Raw genomic sequence first — 18,259 nt, 5'->3', positions numbered from 1 at the left:
TTATCATTGGATTCCTAGGAAAATTTAAATGTTGCCTGTGTTCCAAAAATCCCAGGAAGTGGGAGAGGGCTGTGGGATGCCAGATAACATAGATACTGATAAAACTAAACAGAACTTGGCACAGATGTTTTTAATAAAGTAGGAATTTTCAGAACACTGACCGAAGCTGAAACAAGTCAAATAAATGCTCATAAAGATATTTGGTGTAGTGATAACCAAGGGAAGAAATAGTAGCTGTGCATCCAGGAGTCTCTTCATAGTGTCTTTAGCCAAGGTTACTTGAATTTCTATACTTAGCAAGAGAATTCTGTAAGCCAGCTTAATTTTGCTGTTTCTAAGTTTAGTGTGTAAAAATAAAAGCTTATTTGAAAAACGAATCAGCCAGTGAGGGGAAGTATACTTGGTTATTCTGTGACAGCATCATGTGCTTGTGAGGTCACTGTGTGAGTAAGCAGGGAGCACATTCAGATTTTAAACCAAGTTTGATAGCATTTATATTTGAACTTTAATAATCCTAACCTAGTTTGCAATTTTTTGCTCAGAAACCAATGACAGATGATGAGCTTGCAGAGGCCCTGTCATCTGACTTTAGCTGTAGTACTGCTTCTGTTGAAGAAAAGAAGACAAGTCTGACAGAGGTATTGGTATTTTTCTTACCATTGCGTGCCTTTATTGCAATGAAACATTGCCATTATTATCGTAATATTTCACTTTAAAGTGATCTTGACAATTTCCCCCTTCTTTCTATTTTTGTAAATTTGCCTGTAATATCATCTCTCTCTTGGAAGCCAAGTAAGGAAGGAGAAATCGTGCAAGCACTAGCAGCAAGTTCAGTCAAGACCTCAGCTCCTCCTAAGGAGAAGAAAACAAAATCAAGAGAGGTATACATAGTCATTCTTTGACCAGTTAACTTAAAATTAAAATTTACAAGCCCATGCCATACTTTATGTGTGTCTGATCTCATAAAGATGCTCATCATCCTCATCTCCAGATGTAAATCCTGTTTATCTTAGAAAGTGTAGGAATAACAGGAATTGCCATTGCTCAGACTCTACTGTACCTTAAAGATCTCGCCTTAGTGGGTCAGATGATTTTCCTTCTGGGTTCTTCTGCAAAGTAACCAATTCTTCCAGCTAGAGGCAATAGAACAGAATACGTACATGCTTTCTTAGCTGTGTGAGTGTGTGTAAAATGGATATAATGTAATTTTCTATGTTTTACAAACTTTTTATTTTTTCCTCTGTAGAAGCAAGTGTGAACTTACACTTTCTGGGTTTGCCGTGACAAACCATATGGCAATTGTGTTGTCTGATACTGTGGGGTTTTTTTGCTTTCTTTTTTTTTTTTCTTTTCCCTTCTCCTTAAGAGGAGATGTGCTCTGATTAGACTGTATGAATCTTATCATGTAATTTCCATATCCTGCAATGTGATGTTAAGGAAATCAGGTAAAGCCAAACAGAAATGACCAGTCTGGTGCTGGCTGTTTGCTTCATATACAGCAGAAAAGATCTGTAAGGTAAAACCTGTGTCAATTTAAAGAAATAATGAAATCGTTTGCATATTTTCTTAAATACAGGAAGTAAAGGATGATGCAGTGGAAGCTCTTCTTGATACTCTTGGCGGACCGGAACCTGAACCTGAAGAAGATCTTACCCCTGTTGAAGAGGTGTCAGAGGTATGATCTTACTCCTTTTTTACAGCAGCTTTCAGACTCTCCCCTGGAATCCCAAGTCCCTTTTGTCAGATACTGCAAAGCGACTTTCATATCAAAGGCCTAAGGAATGCCTGAGTTGTATGTTATTAAGAAAATTAAGAAGTGAAGAAAGCCCAAGTGGATACAGGTAGAAAAGAATGTAGTGAGATGGTCTGGAAAATGGTAAGCATTTCATTTGGCTACACAAGCATGCGTACATACAGCTTTTCCTGTGTTAGCTATAGTTGCTCTGTTTTTTTCCCCAAGAGCTGAGTACGATTTATAGCAAGCTTTTGTTTTGCACATATTTGCTATTTGATTTTTAATTAACTTTTGGAGGGTTTAGTGCATATACTCCCTTTTCCATCAGACCCTATTATCTAATTTGTATCTTGCCCTTCACTGTGTCTTCTAAGACTTTTGTTTTTCTTCAACAGTTAGATTTTAGCAGTAATCCTGTGTTTGCATGTTAAACTTTGACTTTTTAGTTTAGTTTTGCATACTCTCTCTATAACCCTACTAATACCAGCTATTTTCCCCTTACAACTCAAAGCAAACAAGTGACAGGGAAATAGCAGAATATCATTTGTTCCTGAGCAAAGGTTTTGGAGCTCAGTTGTGACAAAAAAGAGCATATTGTCTTGCAGGTTCAATCAGTCTGGGCCTTCAGATAACAGTGGATGCAACTGCTTCATGAAGGAGGTCCAGAGGGTTAAAAGCTGTGTTGCAGTAGCCATGATGGAAAAAGATAGAGAATTACAGCTTGCATAGTCAGTGATGAAATCCAAGGAAACCTGAGGATTTTGTACACCCCAAAAATTCTAAAAGTACCTGCCACGAAGTTGCAGTTCTGAATAGTGTCTGAGGTTTTTTAGAATTCAAAATAATATAGCCACATTCACATATGGCATTGATTCTTAAACATGATGATTTTACTACAGAAATTTGATAGGAATAAATTGAGGACTTTCAGTACCTTGATATATGGAATGATTTTATCTGATGCTAGTACTTCTTCAAACAGTAGGCTGAAGAATCTTGATAATAAAGTTGAGTGTACTTTGAGATTTTATTTTAATCTCTTTAAGTGATTTTTTTTGTTCTTTCTTTTTAAGGCAAAAGCTAAAGAGAAAAAAGAAGAAAAGGCTGGAGAGCGTGATGATACAATACCTCCAGAATACAGATTAACACCAGAGTTGGTAAGTTTTTCATATCTCCATTGCTTTGTAAATAGGGCAGTGCATCTGGCACTTCCTTTGGTCACAGAGTGGGAAAGAACATGGGGAAAACAAGCAAAACTAGTATTTAATCAGTGGCTTTCTGCTGTTGGTGATTTCTGTATCTCTAGTTTCCTTGCCTTCCTTTGTGGCCATAGCTGGGTTTTTTGGCATTCTGAGCAAAGATCTGATCTGCCCAGGTCACACATTCCTTCTCCAAGAGTGGTGTAATTGTTTCTGGTATTAAACCTCAGTGTTGTAAAATCCATCCCTTTACAGAAGTGCTCTTAGGTATCACCTTGTAATGTGACCTTGAAACACTATTGTAAAATGGTATGAAACTTGCACTCGTTTTTTCATATTGTCAGTTCAAGCGATGGAAATTTGTTCAAGGTTAAGCAAAACAGCAATTGAACTAAAACGTGTTGTCCATAATATTTAGAATTGAAAGTTTTTACGGTGGTTATTAGTATAACTGGTATTAGCGGGTTTGCTACATGAACTGGCCTTGCTGGAGCTGAATGTTAACATTCTGCTGTGGAAGGAGCAGTTTTACCCCTCTTTTTAGGGATTTCAAGACTGCCTGGCTACACACCTGGGGTTTAACCCGCTCTTTGTTCAAGTGCAAAAGTTTGCCTTTCGCACTCAAAGCTTGTTTTACTACTGAATGAATTCCTGCTGGTTTACTATGGAATTAATTCCTGCTGGATATTGATACTGATGGGAGTGGACACTTCTTGGTCTCTTGGCCCATTTGTATTGTGCAGACATCACATTTGCTTCTTTTATCTGGCCAATGGAAGAATTCCCCCTGTTTAGGGGCATTCCTGTTACTGTGTCACTGATTTCATCTTGTGCGTATAATTTATTTTGTATTATTTTGCTGGTGATTATGGAGTATAACAATGGGAAAATATCCAATAATACTTACTTTTCTTTTAGGATAAAGATGGAAAACCAATATTGCCAAAGCCTGAAGAAAAACCTAAGGTTAGAAAACTGACAATGTGTAGGAGTGTGAATAGATACCCTGTTTTCTCCCTCTCTGTCATCACTTCTCTCTGTGCCGTTATGTAAGTCTCTTGGTCTGCTTGTGCATTTACTTTCTTGCACAAAACCTGCTGATCTGAAGTGTCGAGTGAAAGTTGGTTCTGTTGAAATTCACTGGCTGTGAACAAGGCGCTTATAGTAAGAAGAAGGTTTAGAGATTGCTAAGATAGGAGAGAATTACAGGAATGACTGCTGGCACAAAGAAAAGCTGTATGGGGAGTTAGTGCAAGGTATTCTGTAGAAGTCTGTTGGAGCTGTTGGAGAACAGAGAGAGGCGAGGCAGGAGGGTCTTGGTTTCTTGACAGTTTCCTCTGATTAGTCATCAAATATAAGGGAACATGACTGGAAAGAAGGAAAAAGCTGCTATGGAGGTTTACCTAATTGCAAAGAACAACTTGGACTTTGCAAAAATACCTGCCATGGCCTAGAAAGCTCAAGACAGGACGAAAAGATTGCAAGGAAGAGTCACAAAGGTTAATTTAAAATGCACAGGGAGAAAGCAAAAATTAGGAAAAGCAAAGGAAGTGTGCACTGAAGAAACTGAGGGCTTCACTGTGGAAGTACTGTGAGCTGGGGAGTGCTGCCAAAACTGGGAAAGTACAGGAAGCCTCCGTTGTTTTGAAATTCACCTGGAGGTCAGGACCAATCTTAGCGAGAATAACTGTGCCTTTTTAGCAGAAATGTGAAGTCCTTTGTATTATTCAAGCTTGAAGTATGGAGGAACGCAAAGGCAGCCTTGAAAAGACTTCATGTCTCTGAAAATGTGCGTGTCAGGTCTTAGACTTGCAACCATCTTGAGTGGGTGATGTATGAGAGCTGCACAGGAGGAACACTGGCCAAGGATGGCGTAAGGAAAAAAAAAGAGAGAGCAGCTACGCTCTGAGGGAACCAGGCACTCTTGCTGGGAGACAAGCCTTCCTGTTCACAGGGAGCACCGGGGAAGGCACGCAGGAAAAGAAAAGCTCCAGGAGAGCAAGGTGGCATGAGCTGAGGGGGGTTGGTTCATAGTTTGACTAAAGCCCAGCGGAAAACTGAAGTAGAAGATCAGCTCAGAATCACAAGGTCTCATGCCAAAAGAATTAAGTGGGTAGGAGAAGAGTAAGTATTTCTATGCTCTTCCACCTGTGTCAGTCAGAGACACCAATACAGTTGAATAGTTGTTCTGTAAGTGAATCGCAGGGATATCACAGCCATATGTTGCGGTATTTTTCTCGGCACTACCTCACTACTTGTAATTTGAAGAAGGCGACTTTGGGCAAGACGTGTTTGCCAGTGTTCCTGTGGTATCATTGCCAGTAATTTAGATCTGTGAAGCCCAAACCAGCAAAACAAAAAGTTATGTCAATAGCTGAAAAACCTTTAATCAGTCACAGTTCTTCTTTCATCCCTGGTGCATGCAAGTTTCTTCTTCCTTCATGATTTCAACTAGGGCTTTATTACTTTGGGCTTCTACTCTGCATACCCTTAAGCACATGCAGTGGCATTACTTTTGTGAAAAAAAGTTGCTACTGCCTGAGTGCTTCTGTGATTTAGTGGTTGAAAGAGGAATTCAGATGTGATGAAAAGTGGGGCCTTATGAGATGAGACATTTTATAAAGACTTAGGGGCACTGATCCACAAAGGAAGAAAAGGGGGGGGGGAGCGGGGGGCCGCTGGGGGAGACTGTCCTTTACAGATGTCATTTTAGATACTATGAGTTTGTCCAATGAGCCCTAACCAACTAAGTTCTGGAAAGCAAGTGAACGGCGATCACTGCTAGCAAAGATTTACACATTCAGGTGTAAACAGTAGTTTGAAGGATCCCGGGAGCATTAGTAATAGATCACAGAAGCATATAGATCACATAGTACTGGATCACGTAGTATCAACAGGTTATAACAGGCCACACAGCAGGGAACTGAAACTGCAGTTTGTTCACTTTTCCCTAAACCATGCGCAGTGAAAACCGCTAAGTGTCAGCAGTCAGCTTCCAGGTGACATTGCCTCTGAGGGAGCTCTACTGCTGCTGCAAAAAAAAAAAAAAAAGAAAAAAAAATTGAAATGGGAGAATCATAATCTAATGGTGCTGCTTTCCAACCCCTATATGTGATTTATACTTGAAGTATTACAGCAACACAGTGCTGCTACAGTAAATACTATCTCATAAACATTGTCATTCTTTGTATTTCTAATGAGGAGATTGTGTTTTCCAGTCGCCTTGTAAACAGTATTGAACATAATGTTTCACTGTGTTATATTGACTTCTGATAACAAAGCAACTGACTCACTCTGAAAAGTGATTTTCTTAATTTCAGGTACAGTGAAATTATGCTGTTTTGTTGCACATAAATGTGAAAGGTTATATTGGTGCAGGCTACAAAAGTTTTCCTGCTTTCTGAGTAGTTGAAATATAATTCTTGAAAAAATAAATTAAAACCAGGCTGAGTTACCTGTACCTCATGTGTCTTTTTTGCAGCCTTTGAGTGAATCTGATCTTGTTGATGAATTTTCAAAAGACTTTGCCTGCCCTGCACAGCCTGCAGTACAATCCAAACCATTGAAGCCCAGCAGCACGTCCAAAGTATGTCTTTCTAGTTCGCTGAAGATGCTGACGCTGATAGTTTTGCTAAGACTGGATAATGCAAATATTCTTTCAAGAAAAGTATTTTCTTTTGTTTCTGTTTTTTTTCCCCACCTGTTGCATTCAGTGGAACATGCAGTATTGGCACTTAGTCCTTAATTGAGGGGCTTCTACCTTTAATTTTAGGGTTTTCTTTCTTGTTTTGTACTGTATCGGGGAAAGAGAAAAAGCCACTTAACAGGTACATTTTGGGTTTCTGTGCATGTTCAGTAAAATGCAGTGTAATTGTTGGGTTTCAGAAGCCTTCCGATCCTGTGTCTGCAAAAACTACTGGGGATGAAGTAGTCCCTCGTGCCACAGCTTGCACTGTGCAGTCTTCAGCGCCATCAGCTGTGTCTTCAGTGAGTAGTCTCAGGTGGAGCTAAAGCAAAACTCGGTGCTTCACGTATGCGATGGTATAGCGTGTTAAGCTGCTTTTTTGAGTATTGCATGTTCTTCCTTCGTAGAGGGGAGCCACAAAGGCTGAGTGCTTTCCAAAAAAATCAAGTCAAGCACAAACTGAACGGGGAAGGTCGGTGACCTTCTTGATAGAGGAAGACAAACTGACAGTGCTTGTGGTCTGCTCTGACTCTTAATGCTCTAAAAGGGATGCTGGTTTTGAACTCAGTAGGTGCTGCAGAAAAGACCAGTTCTGAAAAAAAATCATAATTGTCCTACTGAACATTTTGGAAGATCGCGTTAATGGCTCACATTCGTGCGTCTCTCCTCAGAATATATATGCTTCTATTAAAAAACAGAACAAACAAAACCCCCCTGTGGAACATTTTAGCCGTAAGTCTTTGGAAGGGACAGAAGCCTGTTGACAGAGCAACCTCTGTCCGAGCTTACTTGTGCCTTGAACTCAGCAGATCCCAAGTATGTGAAGACAATTAGGGAGAGAAGCATTACAGTTTGTTAGTCTACTTCTCCATTTTTACTTTAAGCAATGTGTGGCTGGGGGGCTAGTATGTGAATGGGTTTCTTCAGCTGCAGCTGAACTCCACACTAAGGATTGGTTTTGCTGTGTCGATACCCTTACAGGTTGGTCACGTGGCAGATGAAGCACTGGAAGCCTTGTCCAGTAGCCTAGGAAAGAGGGAGCCCGATCCAGATGAAGGGAAACCTGCTGTGGACAAAGTTAAGGTAGAGAAACAATCAGACCTCAAAAAATAGACTGTTGATGAAGTTATCTTCAGCATTACTGTACTTCCTCAGGCTGGAAATAATTTAGAGATAATTTTGTACTTTTTCAAAAACCAAAATTTACTTGTGAAACCAGCTGTATTCTGCTTAGGAAATACTAGTGGGATTTCAACACTGAGTGAGTACACTTCCTCAATAATTTTGCCTTTTACGCTACAGTAGTTCCCTCAGCCTCTGAAAACTGCGTTTGCTTAGTGTCTTACTGCTGAACCAAAGCAGAGTTAAGCAAAGAGTATGGTCCTTTTTTCAAAAGGAACCAAATTTATGATGTGTTGTTTAAGTTAGGAATGGTGCATAAAGCTTTGGGTTTCATCACTGGTCTTGTTATTTTAACTGGCAGCCTGAAGTCAGTCCCTGAAATACGGGTATTCTTTCTGAGGGAATGCTGTTCATAGTCACAGTCCGAATGCCCCCATTTCCCACCCCAAGTCATGGGCCAGGTGGTCTTGACTGGAGCCAAAAATGGAAAGGTCAGGAGAGCTCTTCCGGTGGGCTGGAACTCTGTCAAATGGAAGTTCCCAAAGTTGGCCTTACCACCTTTTCTGAGCTGAACTTGTATGGGGGGGGTAGTCCATTCTGAGGGTAGCTACCGATTTCTCTGTTCAGCATGCCTTTGCGTGCTGCCCAGAGAGACGTTGAACGGATTTCAGAAAAAGTCAAGAGTTAAGAGTCAGAGGCTGTTTTGTTATTGGTCCGTGCTTGTCTGTTTACTGAACTCTGTTGATCTTCGCTGAAGTAGGTGGAGCTACTTCTGATACACACACAGGAAGAAGCAGGCAGAGAAATGAAGGCTTTTTCAAGAGAAAAGGCTTTCTTTTAATTTTCATGAGATTTTTATCTGGTGGTTGGATTGAATTAGAAAGACTCGTTTGAAACAGTAGTCTGAAGACATTGCAAGATTGCTCATATGCATTTCTGTTGCGATATATTTATTTGGTTTTCTTAATGTTATTTTTATTTTGCCTTCATAGGAGAAAACCAGACAGGAGCAACGCAAAAAACTGGGTGAAGACGAAGAAACTATTCCTCCAGAGTACAGATTAACAGAAGCTAAAGTAACTCATTTAATGTGTTGTCTTAGTCTTACTTTCCTCAGAATATGCAGATGAAACTGAAACTCCATTTCATTTTGAAATGTTGATGTTTAGTTCAGCCATTTTTGTAGTATGTGAGAATTCTGGTTTGTAGTTCCTGAATACCTGACATCTATCATTAGATGCCTGCATGGGCACAGAAGTGGTTCAGATGTACGTACCTGCACATGGATAATTTTCACTGAGATTAGTGCACTGGAGTCTTTCATTAGCTTTTAGCATTGTAGAACGTAATAAATCGTGATTCATCAAAGCTGTTAAAAAAACTCAGTGTTTCAAGGTGGTACTTGTACAAACATCACCACACGACTCGTTTGACATAAATGGGTTGCCTGGGTACAGCCGAGGCTTGCACACGACAGCACACCTGTGGAGGGATCCAGCCTTTCTGGGCTCTGCATCCAGGACTGTTGTTACCAGTCTGGAAGTTGGTTTTTGTTTATTAGTTGTGCTGTTCCCATGGAAATTGAAACACAAAGTCGGGAAGCTCAGGATCTCGCACACTGAGTCACTTTCCAGCCCTCAGATGTTTTCAAGTTACAGGACCTGGGTTTCTTAAATGACACCTTGAGTAACAGCAGTGGATGGTAGAGTTACGAGTTAGGTCGATTTCTTGTGTGATGCTACCTGTCGTTCAGTGAACGCTCTCAGGGTGCTTGTATTGCGTGATCATTTAAAGAGTGCTTGCTTTAATATAAGGGGATTTTTCTTTTATAGGATAAAGATGGAAAACCACTCTTGCCAAAACCGGAAGAAAAGTCTCAGGTAAAAAAAAAAAAAATTCAGATAAATGTTTTATTCATTAATTACTTACCTAAATGTCAGTAAGGTTTATTACCAGTCTTCAGTTTAGAAATGGAGATAGACGGTGTTACCTGCTCACCTTTTAATAGACGAAAAGGCTTAAAAGCCTCTTTTTGTTTTATTTTTTAATGATAGCCTATGAGTGAAAATGATGTTTTAGAGGGTTTGACAGAAGGATTTTCCTGTTCTCCATTGCCATCTGCACCATTACCTACAGCAACTGTAATAAAGGTGAGTCCGTTTGATTTCTGAAAATCTTTCAGTTTCAAATTGTTGCAAGGATCTTGAGATTTTATTTGTTTGCCTTAAAGTTTATGTAAACTTTCTTAAATAAAACTCAGTAACTGAACATTTAAAATATTTTTTGCCATAAATTAATAGGAGAGCAGGACCTTGGTAGCAAGAAAAAAACAAGATAGTTTAGTTGTTACATCTTTTTAGCCGTTGCTTGCGTAAGTAGTGCTTTGCAGTTGAGAATTTCAAACGTGTTACTTGGGAATATGGATGGGCTTGGTGAAATCTCAGCTGCTGCAAAGTCCCATTAAACCTGCCTCTGACTTAAGCTCTGCCGAGGTTTAACCCAGCAGTTGAGACAGGAGGTTGAACGTCAGCAAACTGAGGTGCAGCACAGTTGCACAGTGCTTCTCAGCTTGGGGTTTCAACCTGAAATAAGTAGAGCTTCTAGAAAATGAAGTCGTGGAAACAGGACTTTATTGTGTGTGCACATTGCATTTTAGATGCATGGAATTTGACACGTATTTTTCTCTCAGTTGTCTGTGTGTTAGCAGTGATACCGTGTCTTGTTTCAGAAGACTGTTAGTAATGATGCTGTGTCTTGTTGCAGAAAACCAAGGAGGGTGAAAAGCCCGCAGATTCCTCGGACGTTATCTCTGCTGCTACAGTTTCTTCTGTGCACTCAACAGCTCCTCCAGCTTCTACCTCAGTAAGCAACCCCTTTGTAGATACTTGCCTCTAAGAACTCACTGATGAAGAGAGATGGGAGCACGATCCGGCCAGTTTTACCAGTAGACTGTTGTAAAGTTAAATCCTTTATTGGTAATACCGGCTGTTGGAGGGAAAGAAAATGTTCCCTCTGGATAAAAAAAAGTGAGTTTCTGGACAGCTCCTGTCCAGCCGACTGCAAAGACTGGTCTGTCCGTTTTGCCCGAGCTCTGCACACTGTCGTATTTCAGCCTGCCTTTGAAAACTGCTCCCCGGCACTTGGACATAGAGGTGTCCAGTCCTGTGCTGGTTCCTCCAGAGCTGCTGGGGACATCCCCCGCGTGGTCGATGCGGGTGGTTACCTTTTGGGGCTGGGGCCCTTAGCCAAACCCCGCCTTTCTTTTCCTGGTTAGGTAATGAGAGCATTTAAAACCGTAATGGGGTAGTCCTTACCATAGAGGCAAAGTCACCTCTGGAGCCTGGAAAAGGAGGAGTTCAAGGTTAGTGGAGGAACAGGCAGCGCCGTGACCTCCTGGTCGCGCCGGGTTGACTTCCCCCAGTCCTGGTGTTGGGTGGCTCGTTCCTTCTCCATTTCGGTCCGTGCAGCGGCAGCTTGTGTTTCCAGCCTGATTTCAAAGGGGAGTGTAAAGCTCCTCCCGCCCGGGTTGTAGCTGGTTTTAAGGGGTTTTTTTTCCTAACCGGTGTTTGAATAAAACGGGTGTGAATAAGCAAAAGACCGTGCATACTGTAAAGATAAAAATGTTTTAAGTTTTAATTCAGATTGATGCTTCCTTAGCAGCTAATCTGCAGTGATAATGATGTTTGCAAAACAAATGGCAACTAGCAAACCTCAATTTTTTCATAGAACTGTTCTCATTAGATCAGTTAGGCTTAGGCTTAGGCTTATGTGTAACAAAAGAAAGCCGTTAAAGTAAATTCCATAACCTCTTCTTGGAATTATGTTTTCTGAAGGTCTAAACATTCTGTATTTTTTTTCCCCAGCTATTGCACTACATTGTAATTATAAAGGGAGAGCTGATGGTTCATTGTTCACTGAAGTTTGCAGTTCATTAGTCAGTACTTAAATTAGCTTGATGAATTAAATTATTTTTACAGCAGATTTGCTTTCCCAAATGTGTTTGTACTTTGACAGGGAGCAAAAGAGATGGATGAGGCCTTGGATCTCCTGTCCGATTCCCTGGGGCAGAGGGAACCCGACCCTGATGAGAACAAACCCGTTGTGGATAAAGTAAAGGTAACAAAAGACATTCTGAAACTTGTGCAGTCTGGGGAAAGAAAAAAATAAACTAAACAAAAAAACTCCCCAAATCCAAGATACTTACCTTACTTTTTAGAGATTTTTTTTTTAAATGGTATACTGCAATACTTTCTGTGTGCTCACAGGAGTATCTGCATGTCTTTTTCAGGTGTAGGAGTAAAGTTACTAGGAAGAAAAAAAACCCAACATACTCTTACGTTGTACTACATGTAGGTGTACCAGCCACCCTTCAATCAGCTGGATTACTTTTGTGTTTTGTGGAAAATGTTGAATTAGTTAGTATGCTTCAGCCACTTGGAGGCAAGTGTTGAAATATTACAGGAAATTTGCAATAATTTTACTTCAGTGCCTTTTATTGTCATTATTCTAATTTTTCAGGTGTCTTCTCTGGCCTCTATTTCTAAAAGTAATTTTGTAGCCTCCTTTTTGTCAAACTGACTTTTATTACCCCACAAATACCGAGGTCATCAGCGGATGTGTTCACTTAATCAGTCCCGATTTTTAACTTGCTTCTTTCTGCTCGTTTTGTCTTCCTTCACTCTTTGCTCATATAATTGTATTAAGACCTTTCTGCTAATAAGAAAACGGGTTCATTTCTGCATTATACTTGCAGTAATAGTAAATCCTAAACTGAAATACTTAAGGTAAGGGGCATGGCCGGGGAAGGGTAAGGGACATTAGCGTAGGCTGACCATGAATAAGTTTAGGCTGGAGTCTAGAAGGAGAGTTCTAATCTCAGACCCGGCTCCGGTGCGGACTTGTTCGCTGCCTTCAGGAACAGGCCTATACGGTGTGGGTAGCGTCGTCCTTTGCCGTAGCGAGAGAGTGAACGCTTGATCTGCAAGATCTCAGCAGCCCCAGTCCTTCAGTGGAGCTGCAGGAGCTCAGCTTTCTTCATGTGCTGTTCTTTACAAAGGCAAGGAACATGCTTATATTAGAAATATTCCAAAAAAAGAAGAGATCCTTAAAATGTCTGCGTTAACAAATACAAAAATACTCTTCAATAATATGCTTAAAAACCTATTGGTGTCTAAACCAGATGTTTTGTTTGGCGTGTTTCGGGTACGTTTGCGAGAAGTCACGTAGTAGAAGGAATGCTTCCCTCCTTGATGTGGTGCTGGGGAGCTTGTGGTGCTCTGCCTTCTAGCCCCCAGATTTGAAACTGACTCCGGCTCCAAAGTCTGACGAGAAGTGTAGGGCACCCTTCATCAGTCTGGGGGGAGGTGGGTAAGTGCCCTGGGCCCTGCTGGACATGCATTCACAGGTGGGGCATTGCAGGAGCGTCAGTTCTGTGTTAAAGCTACAGGGCAGGGATGAGATTCGGTGCAGAAGCATGGAATGACTCCTTTTAGTCATGTGGTTGAAAAGCAGAACTGAAAGCTGACGTAACTTTTCTTTTTATGTTGGGCTGCTGCTGCTGTGTCATGTAAGTTTAGCTTATTAAATGTGTACACTTACTGAAAGCTAGTGATTTTAAAACTTTCAGGCATGAAGCACACTTCATAGTGAAATAAACAGGTGATTTTTTTTCTGGTAGTATTAGAATTTTTAGTTCAAAAAGGACATCTGTCCTGAGTTCAGTGAGCACTCTGGCTTACTTTTGTTAATATTTCTAACATAAGTACTAAAGTTGTGAAAAAATTACATGCTTTTAGGAAAAGGCTAAATCTGAACACAGAGACAAACTTGGAGAAAGAGATGATACTATCCCCCCTGACTATCTAAAACTTCTGGAGTCAGGCGAGCAGGTAAGGAAAAGCTTTGATAGTTTTTGTTGGCACCATCAGAATTTGTGCGTGTGAGCCAGCCTTTCCTCTGTGGAATTACGGGGAGAACGGGGAAGCTGAGTAAGTGTGTGTATGATATTTGTGTATTAGGGTTAAACATGTAAATCTCTATTCTTAGAGTATCTCTGTATATCCTTGCATGCATTTAATTCAAAAAACAAAGGGAAAAAGAAGATTTAGCAGTATGGATTCCAGTTACACTGGCTCAGTGTTTTAGGTGCTCCAGAAAAACAGGTGAAAAAATAGGGTGTCTCCCTTTAAAGAGCTTGGCTTTGTAGTCTGGTTTTAAACAGGAGATAGTTGCGGGCTGTGGGTCGTAACGGTTGCTCCTTCCAAGTAGTTCTGTTCCAAGGCTGGGGACAAGGAGTACGTGCGGGTGTTGCCTTGGTGCTATGCCCGGAGCCCTGTAAAACTGGAGCACGTGGCTGCTCTGACAGTGGTTTGATCCGTGTGGATCAGGAAACTGTTTTTGCAGTAGTACTGCAAGGATAGAAGGAAGGTGTCACAGCCATAGTCAGAGTAACAGACCACGAAAACACATTGTGAAATAGACTTTGAATGCATGAGAAATAAAGAAATCAGTTCAGAGCGGCACAAATTTCTTGATAACCTGTAAAATCCTGATGTCATGCATCACTACTTGTATCTCAAAACTAATCTGAGCAGTTCAAAGTGAGGGTGTAATCTTTCTTCTTCCTGAGGGTAAACCAGTAAAGCCGAAGGCAAAGGATGATGTGAAACACAAAGAACCAAAGGTAACATTTACGGTATTTCTGTTCTGTGTTTGTTTCGTGCTGCATGCACTGATCTTTTTTCCGAAGTAGAGTCATTGTGGACTGGAGACAGGATTCACTGCAAATTCTCGTAAGTGCTGTTGAATGCTGTAGGTGGTAGCGTGGACAGTGGAACTTTTGTGAAGGGTAACTCTTCACGACAAATGTGGTTTTTGTGTACAACCACACTGCGAATGTTCAGGTCCAGTATGCAAAGAAATTGTTCTCATAGAAACCTCAAACAGATGTCTGTGTTCTAACGTGTGTAGAGCTCAGGAGTGGGGTTTTTTAGGAAAGGGATAATTAAAGCGGACGTAAATTCTTGAAACATTAATCTGACTGTGGGAAGTACTGCATATTGTGTGACCTCAGAATTAAAATTATTGCAGAAGCCTACAGATGACTCTGCAGCTATCGATGCCCTATCAGGTGACTTCGATACTTGTGCAAAGGCTCCTGCCATGCCACAGCACTCAAAGGTAGGACATTTTCTGCTAACAGCTTGTAAAATAAACAGTGTCTCACTTCTCTGTGGAAGTTCCTCGCTTTTCCTTGCAGTAGCTCGGTTTCAGTTTAGAGCCTGTTTGTTTGGAAGATGCTGTCCAGATGTGGTGGAATGGAAGTTTGGTGCCTCATGCTGCGTGGTAAATATATGGAAGAAGGAAGTTTTGTGGTATTTGGAGTTGTTCAGAGAGGTAAGACAGGCTTGGAGAATTTGAGCAGAGAATTGCCGTAACAGCTTTTGTACAGATTGGAGTGTCCAAAAAACAGAGGCAAAGAAATCTTCCTTCCACGACTGCATGCACTACCTAGCAGTAGCTGTAGGCTGAAATGGAGAAACAATTCAAGAGGGTTTTGCAGAGAGAAGTGGTAGGAGCAGAACAGAGTTTTAGATGTGATAGTGAAAAAAGTAAAGCTGACAAGAAAGATGAAGTAGGAGCAGGCTGGAGAGGTCTTGTGATGAGAAATGGAGCGTTTATTTGCCCTATAATCATCTCAAACACAGCTGACAAACAGCTGTCAGGCTTTTCCCAGCAAAGTGCTGCCCACGCGAGGCTCTGTGAAATGAACTAGTGGTGGATGCTGCATAAGTCACCAGCATGAGGATGGTCTTGGATGCTGCATAAATCTGGAGGTCACCAGCATGAGGATGGTCTTTGAGAAAGGGTGGTTGTGCCAGAAGAGAGTGTGAAGAAGGGCACTGAGGTTTGGTCCACATATGAGAAGAGTCACTGTCAGACATCCTTCTTGCTTGCTCTTAACCCGGCGTTTGCTACCTTGAGCTTGGATGGAGGGAGAGGTCTTGTACGTCTTCGAGACGTCTGCCGTGCCTCTGCAGGCACATGCTTCCTTGGCAGAGGAGCCCGAGGGCGCTCTGGGGCAGCCAGTGGGTATCAGTGCGAAAGTTGTGGACTCCTTTTGTTTCCTGTGAGTGCTCAAACGAGTTGGGAACCAGTAACTCCCTCTTGTCTGCCATTTGCTCTCTTACCCACCAGCATGCGCTAAGAAGAAGGGAGGCTTGATGGTAACTAAATCCGTATGCAAGGTCAAGTACAGGGTCCTGCCCAGGGGTTGGTGTGATCCCCGGTATCAGGACAGGCTGGGGGATGAAGGGGTGGAGAGCAGCCCTGCCGAGAGGACTTGGGGGTGCGGGTGGACGAAAAGCTGCATGTGAGCCATCAATGTGCGCTCGCAGCGCAGAAAGCCAATCGCATCCTGGGCTGCATCAAGGGCAGCGTGGCCAGCAGGTTGAGGGAGGGGGTGGAAGCGCTCCAGGTCGGGTTGGACGGGGCTCTGAGCACCCTGATCCAGGTGAAGCTGTCCCTGCGCACTGCAGGGGGTTGGGCTAGATGGACTTTAAAGGTCCCTTCCAGCCCAAACCATCCTGTGTTTCTGTAATGTGACGTGCTCTGTCCTACGCCCTGGTCCCTCCCCAGCAGGCAGAGGGAACGGTACACATTGGTTTTGAACGGTGAATCGTTTTTGTACTGGGTAAAGTTGTCTGTCATCTGCTGCTGACTCCTGCCAGCCTGTCCCTGCTGTTTTCCTGCAGTAGTGACCTGCGTCCTGCAAGGAGAAACGACAAACAAAGCTTGGATTTACAAGGCCTTTGATCTTTGAACAAACCGATGTGTTAGCAGTCAGAAACTAAGTCCCTTGGACAGGCACAGCTGTGGAAGCATAACCAGCTCCAAGTTAAACTGTGCATGAGCTTCCTTCAGCTTGGACTGCAGGGGCATCCCGTTACTGAGGGCAAACTGTGGGTTTGTCCATACTTCAGATGTGGATTCGGATTATCTGTGCTTTTATGCTGTGTTTGTTCCTCTCCTGGGGGGCAGCGGAGCAGCAGCTTTGACACTAAAGTTCGAATCAGGCGTAATTCCTGGGAGAAAACATCTGTGTTTCCAAACAGCTCTCCAGGCCGCTGCAGCGCTTCCCCCCCGCCCCGTGCTTACCTTGACGCCGAATCCTCAGACGGCGTAAGACCAACTGTTGGTGTTTTAGATGCTGTTTCATTTGGTTGTGAGCTGTGGAGTGAAGGCTTCTGCTGCAACGTTACTGCTTTGTGCTAAACACAACATCTGCCCGTGTATACCAGCTTTTTCAATCTGTGTGTGCTTTCTGGTGCCCTGGTCTTGCCAATATTAAACAAGGCTCTGGATCGCGGCTGGCTGTGGAGTGAGGGCAGTGACTACGTCCTGCATCGAGCTCCCTCCCACCTTACCAACTGCATTGAAAATACCATGTTATCGCAAAGGATGAGCCACCAGTGACTCTGTTCTGTTTGTAACTGTAATTACACTTTTTTCTTTGGAGTGTAGGCCAAAAGTGGAGAGGAAACCACCACCACTAAGCCAACCCCAAAGGACAAAGGAAAACCCAAAGACCCTAAAACGGTAGGAACATCCGCTTTCTAGTATGGGCAGTCGTGGCTACCGTACACTATAAACACAAAAGGTGTGCCGCTGCATTCTGGATTCGCATTATGTGGATATTACTTTGGGGAGAATTTTACATCAGTAGGTTGAACTTGATCCTTTTTGTAAGCGTATGCATAGGAGGAAAGTACCTGTCTGTTTCAAGGGAAGTTTTCAATAAAGGGGGGCTAAATTACGTCTCTTTCAGAGGGAGTGTGGTCTTCTGCAGGGGGCAGCCCAGCGCATGCTCTACGGGCTTCATTCCTGTCTTTGCTGATGTGAGCCACACTTCACATGCCTGTAGCTGCCTGGGATCCCCATCACTTCTCTCTTCCCTTGACAGTTTTGAATAACAGCGTTCTGAGAGTGATTAGAATGTGCTGCTTCAACTGCAGATCTGTTTCTCAAGTTATTATCGTAGTTTATTTTGAAAAAAAAAGATGAAAACCTACGTACATTCCTAAACAAGTACGCAGAATCAATCTGGTGGGAAAAGGGAGGCAGTTGGTTCTATATTAAAAAAAAAAAAAAAAAAAAAAAAGTTGATTGGCTTTTGTCATCCAGAAATACAGAAAATGGGTTTAGTTAAGGGTGAAGCTTTCCCCGCTGTGTTGTCCCTCAGAGGACACATGCAGGTAGACGCCTGAATCAGATGGTAACATCTGGTCTGGAAATTCCGTGGTTCATGTTTCAAGTGATGGGATTTTCCTTTATTGTGAGATTGGCACACGTACCTTTGTGGAACAACAGAACTGTCTTTGAATTCTTGATATAAAACTGGGGGGATCTTTCACTCCCCTTCAGAAGGATGTGTTTTTTGGTATTCTGAGTTGTGACTGCATCACTAGCATGGGTAAAAGGATGCTGAGAACTAGAATATGACGAGGTCAGCTGCAGCCC

General features: G+C 42.2%; 1 protein-coding gene across 4 annotated transcripts in view; it reads left to right on the top strand.

Annotated features, from left to right (window-relative positions):
* Positions 1-18,259, top strand: part of CAST (calpastatin) — a 29,339-nt gene that overhangs the window by 8,559 nt on the left and 2,521 nt on the right. For 3 of the 4 annotated variants that reach the window (XM_086479486.1, XM_009949556.2, XM_086479487.1), the window contains 17 exons: positions 543-638; positions 789-881; positions 1,577-1,675; positions 2,809-2,892; positions 3,853-3,900; positions 6,416-6,520; positions 6,820-6,921; positions 7,601-7,702; positions 8,734-8,817; positions 9,574-9,621; positions 9,796-9,891; positions 10,505-10,603; positions 11,756-11,857; positions 13,537-13,629; positions 14,370-14,423; positions 14,831-14,920; positions 17,259-17,338. In XM_086479486.1, coding sequence (XP_086335612.1) covers positions 543-638; positions 789-881; positions 1,577-1,675; positions 2,809-2,892; positions 3,853-3,900; positions 6,416-6,520; positions 6,820-6,921; positions 7,601-7,702; positions 8,734-8,817; positions 9,574-9,621; positions 9,796-9,891; positions 10,505-10,603; positions 11,756-11,857; positions 13,537-13,629; positions 14,370-14,423; positions 14,831-14,920; positions 17,259-17,338 — 1,475 coding nt within the window. The remainder of the gene's footprint in view (positions 1-542; positions 639-788; positions 882-1,576; positions 1,676-2,808; positions 2,893-3,852; positions 3,901-6,415; positions 6,521-6,819; positions 6,922-7,600; positions 7,703-8,733; positions 8,818-9,573; positions 9,622-9,795; positions 9,892-10,504; positions 10,604-11,755; positions 11,858-13,536; positions 13,630-14,369; positions 14,424-14,830; positions 14,921-17,258; positions 17,339-18,259) is intronic. The other variant, XM_086479485.1, reaches the window with a different exon arrangement.

The sequence above is a fragment of the Leptosomus discolor genome, chromosome Z (genome assembly GCF_034619465.1).
Source record: "Leptosomus discolor isolate bLepDis1 chromosome Z, bLepDis1.hap2, whole genome shotgun sequence".
Lineage (NCBI taxonomy): Eukaryota > Metazoa > Chordata > Aves > Leptosomiformes > Leptosomidae > Leptosomus > Leptosomus discolor.
This window is presented reverse-complemented; position numbering and strand designations above follow the sequence as displayed.